At 57.0% G+C, this 9,732-nt stretch overlaps 1 protein-coding gene across 1 annotated transcript; it reads right to left on the reverse strand.

Annotated features, from left to right (window-relative positions):
• Positions 1-309: 309 nt before the first annotated feature.
• Positions 310-5,444, reverse strand: GM2A (ganglioside GM2 activator). The gene is made up of 4 exons (XM_082063253.1): positions 5,146-5,444; positions 2,974-3,126; positions 1,940-2,122; positions 310-1,833 (listed from the first exon to the last, which is right to left on the reverse strand). Exons 1-4 carry the CDS (start codon positions 5,260-5,262, stop codon positions 1,678-1,680), a joined length of 609 nt encoding a protein of 202 aa, XP_081919379.1. The 5' UTR covers positions 5,263-5,444; the 3' UTR covers positions 310-1,677.
• Positions 5,445-9,732: the final 4,288 nt, after the last annotated feature.

Raw genomic sequence — 9,732 nt, forward strand, 5'->3', positions numbered from 1 at the left:
GTCAGGGAGACACATGGTCACTGGGATAAGTGGCACCCCCAGCGTGGGCTGTGCACTCCTGGAGGTGGGGGGCTGTGTCCCTATGTCCAAAGGCAGTGCCTGCAGATACCCGCTGTGCCCCTTGCACAGGAGCCGGCCTCAAGGCTGCTCACACCTGGCTCTTCTGGCTGCAGCCTCCTCCACCACTGCCTGCACCCCAGCCCCAACGCCACCTTCACTTCTCCCAGCTCCAAACCACATCCCTGTTATTTCAAGAGAAACTAATGACACCCCCAGGTCACCCCCAGCACCATGAGGCACCAGCTCCACTTCCTGGTAAAAAGGTTTATTAAGAACCTACAGTACCTGCCCACCCTGGCACGAGCGCTGTGCAGCGGTGGGGAGCGGGGTGACAAGGTTAGCACTTCTCCAGGCAAAACAAACCCGGGTTGGACCCAGCAGCAGGATGAAATGAAGTAAATCGAGGACGCGGAAAGGCGATGGGAGCAGGTTTGTGCAGCACAGGACCTCCCACCAGGGCAGCCCGACAGTAGTTAAGGCGTATAAAGTGCTTGGAGGAAGACCAGCCCTACACTAAATGTGAGCAGACAGGGACATTGAGGGAGTAAGGGATGCGGGGGGTGGTGGGTCACCTGCTCCTCTGCCCCTGCAGGAACCTGCCATAAGCAGGTGGCTTCAGACACTGACCCTGCCCGGAGCAGCAGGCAGGAAGGATGATGCCTCAGCCTCCAAACATGACTGGGAGATGGGATGCAGGGCCACAAATAGGACCCAGGCTGCTGGTCTTCATGACCATCTCCCAGTCCATCCCATGTCCAGGATGCTGCTCCCTGGGAGTGCCTCTGCCGGTTCACTGGAAGGATGGTCCCAGTGCAGCATCCTGCCTCAGCTCCGTCCCAGTGGCAAAATGAGATGAGTGGGACTCCTCCCCGGCCAGGCTGTACCTACCCCAGAGCCAGTGCAGCCAGCCACCTCTCCCACAGCTGGGAGCAGCACCAGCCGCTTGGTCCCTCGCGACTGGGAATGTCCATCTGGGGCTCAGGTGATTTTAGTCCTCTTGTGCTTGTGATGTTTGTCACAAAAATGGACATGGGGAGGTGCTCTCAGGGTGCCTCCTGTTGCCAAGCTGGTCCCATGCACAGGACAGGGATGCACCAAAAGCAGACCCAGAGCTACTGGAGGAGGACAGGTCTCCTGCAGGCACTTTGGGGACACTTCTGTAAAACAGCCCCATGCTTTGGCCAGAGGTGGTGTGGGCAAGTAGGGACACCCTCAGCAGCTAATCCTGCATCCGTCCAGCCCGCCCCAGCACTACCAAACACTCCCTCCTCCCCATGCACTGCTTCAAGAAATATTGCTTTTCCCTGGAATGTTTTTGTCCAAAATTGCCCTGATGGGACTAAAAAAAAAAAAGAGAAACCATGTAAAAAATAACTGCCCCACGTCGCACTGAAAGGTTGGGGCAGGGGACACCCTGGGGATGAGGATGGGGACAGCCAGAGGGACCTTTCTGTGCATAGCAGGGGAAGGGGGCACTGAGCAGGGCAGGGGGCTGCCTCCTCTTGGCAGCGAGAGGGAGGCATCTCACAGGGACAGGTTGGGGCAGGATGGGATGCAACTGGATGGCATGGGACAGCGGACAAAGGTGGTGGGGAGAGAAGGGACGGTCCCCATCCCTCACTGGGACTTCAGGGAGAAGGACAGTTTGACACAGGCAAGCTCCTCCCCGCTGCTGCTGGTGACCGCCTGGACACGGTAGTTGCCATTGGTCATCCAGGAAGGCAGCTCCACGTCGGGCAGGTCGAAGTCACTGGCTGGCAGGGAGTAGGAGCCCTGTAGAGAGAGGAGACACGTAGGCAAGATGCCAACCAAAACCCCCCATCCCTGCACAAAAGGGCACGGTGGTACACAGCCAGTGGCGCCGGTGTTTCAGGCATACCGCTTTGAAGGGGCAGTGGCACGGGATGCCGTAGGTGAGCAGTGGCTCCGGGCACGGCGTGCCGGGTGGGATGAGGTTGTCAATGATGGTGCAGACATCGTTGTAGGTGCAGCTGCCCAGCTGGTCGATGCAGGGCAGCTGGACCCAGAGGTCACCCAGCGCCTTCTCCACCACCAGCGACACCTGGAGGGAAAGTATCCCAGACCAGTACAGCCAGCACAAGCATGCACGGCTCCTCCAGCCTGTCCCACCCCACCCCAGCCATCCCAGCTCCTGCTTGTGCAATTCTTTGGGATGTCCTTGGGGCCATCACACACTCTCTAACCTCTTCCTCCTCCTCCTGCTTTCGGTTCCTCTGTGCCTGCAGGTTTCTCTTCCTCCAACCTCAGCTTGACTCCTTGAGCAAGCACGTCCCAGCACCCACATACCTTTTCCTTCTCCTCTCCTTAGTGCCTCATTCCAAAACCACACGGCACTCCCAGCCCACAGCTCCGCCTCCACACTCCCCCAGCACGCTCCCTGCACCTCCCAGCCCCAAACAGGCACCGTGGCATTGCTCAAGACAGCCCATGCACCTTGGGCAGAGGGATGTGCTCAGTCTCATCCCAAAAAATGCCCAAAAAGTGGGGCAGGGCAGCTGGGTCAGCTCAGGGCTCCTGCAGCAGTGTCGTGGCATGTCCCTGAAGGGAGCATCTAGGTCTGGCTGCTGAAAAACAAGTGTTGCAGCGACCGCCAGGAGCACACAGGGCACTTGGGGTTTCATTTCCCTCTCTGAATCATTACGTCCCCAGAACATGACCCAGTTCACGGTGTTTCTCCCACCAAGACAAGGTTGGGAGCTTCCCCCTGGTCTCCCCATGCCCATCGCTCCGCCCTGGTTGACAGAGCCCAGTGCACTCAGCTCTGTACCGCTCGGTGCCTCGTTCCTCCAAGGGCTGCTCATGCCCATACCCACTGTGAGGTATTTCCCAGCTGCTGGTGGTTCTGGGAAGCTTTGCCCTCCCCTGTCCCACGGAGACAGCTCCAGCATGTACCTTCAGAGGGGAGGCCATGGTCTTTTTGCCGCTGACAGCCGCACTAACGCGCAGGCTCCCCGGGATGGAGATGGGGTCGGGTGCCACTGAGAGGCTCTGCAGCACCACAGGATCCTTCCCATCACCACAGTTCTCCCAGGAAAAGCCACCAACCTGCAACACCAAGGGATGGGAGGAGTTAGATCCTGGGTGAGCCTTGCCCTGGGTTTGCAGGAGATTTCCTCAGTGCTGGACCCCCAAGCACCCTCACACACATATCTGCTTACAAACACAGCCAGAAAATAACCTTCAGCCCCCCCTCAAATGCCAAATAAATATTTCCATTTGCATTTCTTGCAATCCCAGCTCTCTGAGCCTGAGGGTGTTGCAGGAACTCTCTGTCAGACAGCAATTGCCACAATCCTCTTCCTTGTACTTCTCACCCAAAGAGGGTTCCCAGGCTGTGATTTCCAAACCAGCCGCAGCTCAGCCTCCGAACACTTTGCATGTGAACAAGGCGAGCAGCATCCCTCAGGCCAGCGCCAACAGCAGTGAGCAAGGTGTGTGAGAGCGAAGGCAAGAGAGCAAGCGGGCTCTGGGGCAGGGCAGTGCTGGCTGTGCTGGCTGGGGACATGCTGTGCCCTTGGGGGGCTGAGGGGCCAACACAGCCTCCCAGCTCAGCCAGGACCAGCCTGGCTGTTCTGAGCCTTCGTCCACCAGCTCTGGCCACCTGGTCCCGTGCGAGAGCAGGAACAGCACTCACGCATTGCATTTTAAACATGGCTTAACATTTCCATCTCTGCTATGCTTGGGGGGCAGATGAACCAGGCTCACCCCCTGCCTGATATATCCCAGGGGCCTGATCCTGAGCTAGTTTGGTCTGAATGGACCAGGGAAGCAGCATTTTCCCATGGGATAAGGAAAATCCACATACAGAGGATGTCACCCAGACAGGGAGTCATCATTTATGTGATAGGAGCCAGGATGGCAGATCTCCCGTTTCCTCCAAGTCCCACCAGTGTCCCCATCTGCCACCAGCAAAGCCATAGGCTGGCAACAGCACCGGAGTCATTTGCTCCCACAAATCAAGTTGGAAGGCAGGGGAATGGCAGCACTCGCCTGCAACAGCCACAGCTGCGAGTCGGTGGCAAAAGCTCAGCCTGGGCTCCCTCCCCGAGCAGGTTCCAGCCTAACTGCAGATCTTTTCCCGATGGGGAGGGGGGAGGATGCACCCCAAGCAGGTTTATCCGGGGCAGCCCGTGTCCCTGTGCCACAGGTGCAGGGCTCTCCCTGCCTGCTCAGCAGCCGCAGAACCGGTGGAAGCTGTATTACCTAGTGCCAGCGGGCAGCCCCAGCGGGCAGCGCTGCCCACGCAGGCCAGCAGCCCGTCCCGCCGTCCCGCTCCCCAGCCCGGAACAGCTCAGGGCAAGCCAGGGCAAGGGGCTGGCTGCGCACCGATGTTTAGCAAGAGCTGGGAGCCCCTTGCCTGCGAGTCTGCAGGCAAAAAAGCTCCACAGGAGCTAAACATCAGTGTGTGGCTGCATATGGCTGTGCCACAGACCCTCTGCTGCCCCACAGAGCCTCGTCCAGCCTTCCTAGCCAGTTCCCCTTTCCCTGGTGCAACATCAGCTGTCCTGGAAAATAGAGAGGTTCCCCTCTGCACCTCGTCAGAGTCACACGTCTTAATCAGCTGTATCTTAACCAGCATATGCTGATGAGCCCGGCCCAGTTCTGCGTGGGAAAGAGGAGGCAGCAGTTTGAGCTGGAAAACACCAGCAAACGAGAGGCGTGAGTGCTGGGAGGCTGCAGGGGCAGCTCAGCCGAAGGAGGAGAGGCCTCTGGGCTCCTTGGTCCAGAAGGGTTTGTCAAAACTGAAATCCCCTCCTGTTCAGAGGCTATACCTGAACTTGCATTCCTGCTGCCCCAGCGTGGCCAGGTCGATGGGATCCCACCTCCCCCCGTAGCCCAGCTACAGACGCGCACCCAGAATCAGACCTTACACTCGTCCTTGTAGGTCAGAAAACGCTTTGAAGCTCTTGCAAAACCCAGCAGGGCGGGGGAAGCTTTCCTCCCCCCGCGCCGCTCGGGGTGCTCCCTCCGCCGAACCCCCAGCGCCCCCCTTACCCCCAGGCAGCCCCCTCGGCCTCTTCCCTGCCCAAAGGGGAGCGGGGTGCAGGGGCTGGGGTCTCTCACCTTGCTCAGCCTGCGGGAACCGCTCCGCTCCACCAGCAGCGCCGGCTGCGACCCGCCGAGCGCGGGCGGGCAGAGCTGCAGGGCGCAGAGCGCCAGCGCCAGCCCCGCTACCAGCATCTCCCCGGCAGCGGCAGGGGCTGAGCAGGACCCGGGGAAAGGCGGCGGGGAGAGAACGGCGAGAGGCAGCGAGGCAAGCGCGGGATCCCCGAGCGGAGCTTCACGCAGCGCGGCGGGGCCCGGACGGGGCTGGGACGCGCTGCGCGGCGGGGCTGCACCCTGTTAGCTCCTGGCCCGGCCCCTCTCCCGATTCCCCTCCCTCTCCCTGGGTACGCTCAGATTTTCCCTCCCTCTTTTTTTTCTCTCTCCCTGGTTTTATCGGCAAGCGCAGGACTGGAGTCCCAGGGATGCTGGGACGGGAAGCCGCGCTTTCCCAGGCACCCGGCGCCTCCGGGGCGGGATGCCGAGGTGCAGCCACCACACTAGCGCACCCACCAACGCCGAGTTTCGGTGGGTGAGACCAGACGATCTCCCCACCTCTTCTCGCACTCCGCTCCAGCTGGCCGAGGCATCTGTGGGCATGCAAAGGGTCGGTACCCACCTCACGCATGTACCCGGGACCCCCACACTTCCCCTGCGCTCAGCACAGGGCACATGGAGAGCTGAGATAATTTGAGACCCTGAACCTGATGCCGTGTGTGCTGCGGGGGGGTGGCAGCACCCAAAGGGTTGGGCAGTCCCCGACTGGGCTGTTTACCTCAGCACCCCGCTACCCACCACCCACCTATCCACCATTTCTGATTTAAGAGCCTCCTCTTCTACCCTTCTCCCTTTGGGTGCCCATTTTCTAGCCAGAGCTGCCCCAAGACCCCCTGTCATGATGGAGTGGCCCCACGGTTACCCCGCCATCATGGATGGCATAGGAGTGTGGCTTTTCCTATATGTTTTGGTGAACAGATGTTTATCCCTGTGGAAAGCTGGAAGGGGCTGAGCCCACTGAGCACACAGGACACGAGTGTGGCAGGTCTCAAGCCTCCTCTCTGCCACAGCACACTTAGGACCGATGTGTTGGACCCTTCCTTGCAGACAGCTCAGCCCTCCCTCACATGCTGACGCTGCCCGGTTTCCCCATATCGCTCCCAGTCCTGGGAGGGGTTGCCCAGTTCGTCCAAACCCCTGCCTCAGCTCTATTTTTAGCCCTTCATCCTTATTTAGCAGCGCGGGCAGCTGGGAGCGTGCAGGCAGGGCGCGGGAGCAGGCAGGGGCCGTGACGGGTGCTGCTGCTCGCCCCGTGCCGGCAGCGACAACTGCGTTGCTGATCCGCTGCAGATGCTTAAAGGCAAGAAATAAATAGCCCCATTCGTCCCACTCTGGAGCAGGGTGGAAAGTTATGTCCCAGGATTAGTTTTCACTTTGAGGCCCCAGAGCAGCCGGGGGATGGAGATGGGGATAGGGATGCACAGGAAGAGGCATGGGCATGGCTAGAGCATAAGATTTGGGGCTGGGAGAGGGGCAGAGCCCTCGTCTCATGCCCCTGACACCAGGTATTTTCCTGCTTCTCACAACCAATGCAGATGAATGTTTCATTGCCCCATTCCCATCCTTCCCCACTCCATTTTGCCATGGGGGAAAAAAATAAGGTAATAAAGGACTGTAGGGACAGGTTAATCCACAATTTTTTGCTTGGAAAAGCACAGGCAGGGGCAGGAATGACTTGAAATCACTGCTGTACCTCAAGGCAGAAACATGTGTGACCTAGATCTTCACCAAAGGAGTCTGCGATGTTTTTTTGAGCTCTAACACATGCGAGATCCTCTGCAGTTCAAACAGCTTTCTGAGCTACCTCACCCATGCGAAACCCGAGTCACGAGGTCCCAGCAGATCTGGCTAAACATCTTCAATTTGCATTGAAGGAAAGCAGCTGGTGCAGATGTGTGACAAAGTTAACGACTTTGGTATGTCCCTTTTACAAAAGCAAACAGATCACAAATGACGTGCGGGGCCAAAGGGTGCAACCACAGACCCCCCCTCTCTCCACTGTCCGTGCCACCAGCGCTGCTGGGACCTGCCAGGCATTGCCATGGGCCAGCTCATTGCCCAAAAACCTTTCAGCAAAATCTTCTCCCCCACTTTTGCTTTCTTTTTTTTCTTTTTTTTTTTTTTTTCAGCCTGTGTTTCTGAAAATAAAAGAAACATAAACAATGAATGACCCCATCTGTGCTCACAGGACCACCCTGTACACAGACCATGCAAGGCCAGATGCAAATCCCATGTGCTGGCACCAACACTGCCTTGTACCCACCCCCTCCTGCCCAGTCCTTACCAGCTGGAACTGGAGAGAGAGACGAGACACTTTAGCAGCTTGCATAAATACTTCTCTTATCCATAAGCTTTGGCAAACACTTTAAATGACCATTGGTACAAATTAACTCAATGTTCGGCCAGCTGTTATCCCATTTACGGCAATTCAGCTGAGCGTGAGATAAACCCTCCTAGGCTCGCTTTTCTAGGTAAAGCCCTTGAGATGTCTCCAGCCGCTGTTGCTCCTGGGGACAGATCATGATAACACTGAAAAAGACATCAGGGCAAACTTCAAAACAAGCCAAAGCTGCCCCAGGTGGGTCTGCCACACACCATCTCCACTTGCCTGATTTGCACAGGCAGAAATCTTCTCTCTGCCACTATCCCCATTGTCTCCAGTCCTCTGCGAGCAGCCTCAGGCAGCTCCAGCCCCACATGTGCCCTGGATCCCGACACTCCCCTGGTTAGGGAGAGGGGGATGAGTTGTTGCAGCCATGAATCTCACCCCTACAATGCCATGGAAAGCCCCTGCTTCGCTTGAAAGTGGTTGGGCAGAAAAGATTCTGGCTGTTTAACTGCTGCGCTGCAAAGGGAGCAAGTTATCAATGTGTTGGGGCAGAGGAAGATGAAGCAGGGCTGAGACAGCAGATCTCTCCAACAGGGACACATCCAGTGCAGCCCGCACAGGAAAAATTGGAGAAAGAGAGAAATCAAGCTAAAATAAGAGACTTTGGGGGCAGTACAGGCAGGGCCACCAGCAGGCAGCGTTGCAGATGCACCCGCGGGCTGAAGGAGGGATGTAACGTAATCTGGTGCGGTTCTTTCTTCAAAAGTTGGTGATTCATAGATGTGAAGGGCTGTAGCAGCCATGGCGAGCACCTCACACCAGATGGCACAGTGGCATGTGCTCTCTGCACACCCCATCCCAAACCCCAGCTCTGCCTTGATGCCACAGCCTGATGTGACCAAATCCTCTGTTTTTTCTCCACTGTTAGTGAGAGAAACCCTACCCAGAGCCCTGCTTTGTGGCATGGGGGTACCCCAATGCACCCCCAGTAAAACCAGACATTATCACAAGCACACATGCAAGCTGCTGGAGCTTCCTGCACCAGCGAGACGTGATGGCAGCTGGACAGGCTCCTTGTCAGCTGCCCACACAGTTGCTCCTGTTCACAGCCATGGCCCCAGCAATGCAAATTCAGCCTGAAAATAAGCATGTGCTTTTATGCTTGCCCCTATACGCCTTCAGTTTCCAAAGTCTAGACCAGGATTTTTAATTAACCCTAAAGAGGTGGAGAGCAGCACCTTGCAGCTTTTTATCCAGCAAATGATCCACTCAGCCCAAATAAGTACTCTCCGGAGGGGGAAGGAGACTTGCCCCATGTATGAAGTGCTGGGGAGATAAGAACAGAGACATTCTCAGTGGTTTCTGAGTGGTGGGAGCTGATGCCAGAAAACTGCTGTGACTCACAAGACTTCACCCAGATTAAGCAGCGTCTACCCAAGAGGACAAAGGCAACTGGTCCCACCAGTCCCCAGGAGACTTGGGGCAGCCACGGGTCTGCCCTTCATCTTCCCCACCCTACTAGCCAAGGGGTGTTTCACAATTTCCCAGATCCCAGGGTTACCAGGGCAGGAAAAACACCTCCGAGTCGCACGTGATGGGGCGACCACGCACCTCTGTTCCCTTGCTAGCCGGGCGGGCGCTGCCGGACCAGCAGTGAAACGCCAGCGTGCTGGCAGCCCAGAAGCCACGGGCTGCTTGGATTTCTCCCAGGGGATATTTGGAAAATGTCAGAATAGAAACTTGTTGACAAAAACTGGCAGTGTTTCCACACAGGCACAGCCTCGTGACCAGGTTGAAACTCTCCTATTTCAGCAGCACTGGGTGGCAAGGTTTTATTTTCAGGTCAGAATGTATGCTCTTCTAGGAATGTTTATTATTTAACAGTATTTTAAAAAAATCATCAGACCCAAAACATTTGGAGGAACCTGCCTTCCCTTAATTTTTAGGCAGGCCACTTTCAAATCCCTGTGTTTCCCTTCCTATTCAGGCGTCACTTCCAAAGTGCAGGATTTCTCCTGGAAAAGGTCACCCTGGACCAGTATTCGGGGTGTTTGGGATGCTCAAGAGGGGAGTTGCCGGGATGCAGTCCCTCAGGCTGTATGGACCACACCGAAAATCCCTTCCAGCCAGCACAGCTACCCCTGGAGCAGAGCTGCTGCCAGAAGAACACATCCCACAGGAGAAAACATTCCCACTTTTACACAACTACCGCAACACGAGCT

Source organism: Streptopelia decaocto, assembly GCF_964273445.1.
Source record: "Streptopelia decaocto genome assembly, chromosome: 12".
NCBI lineage: Eukaryota > Metazoa > Chordata > Aves > Columbiformes > Columbidae > Streptopelia > Streptopelia decaocto.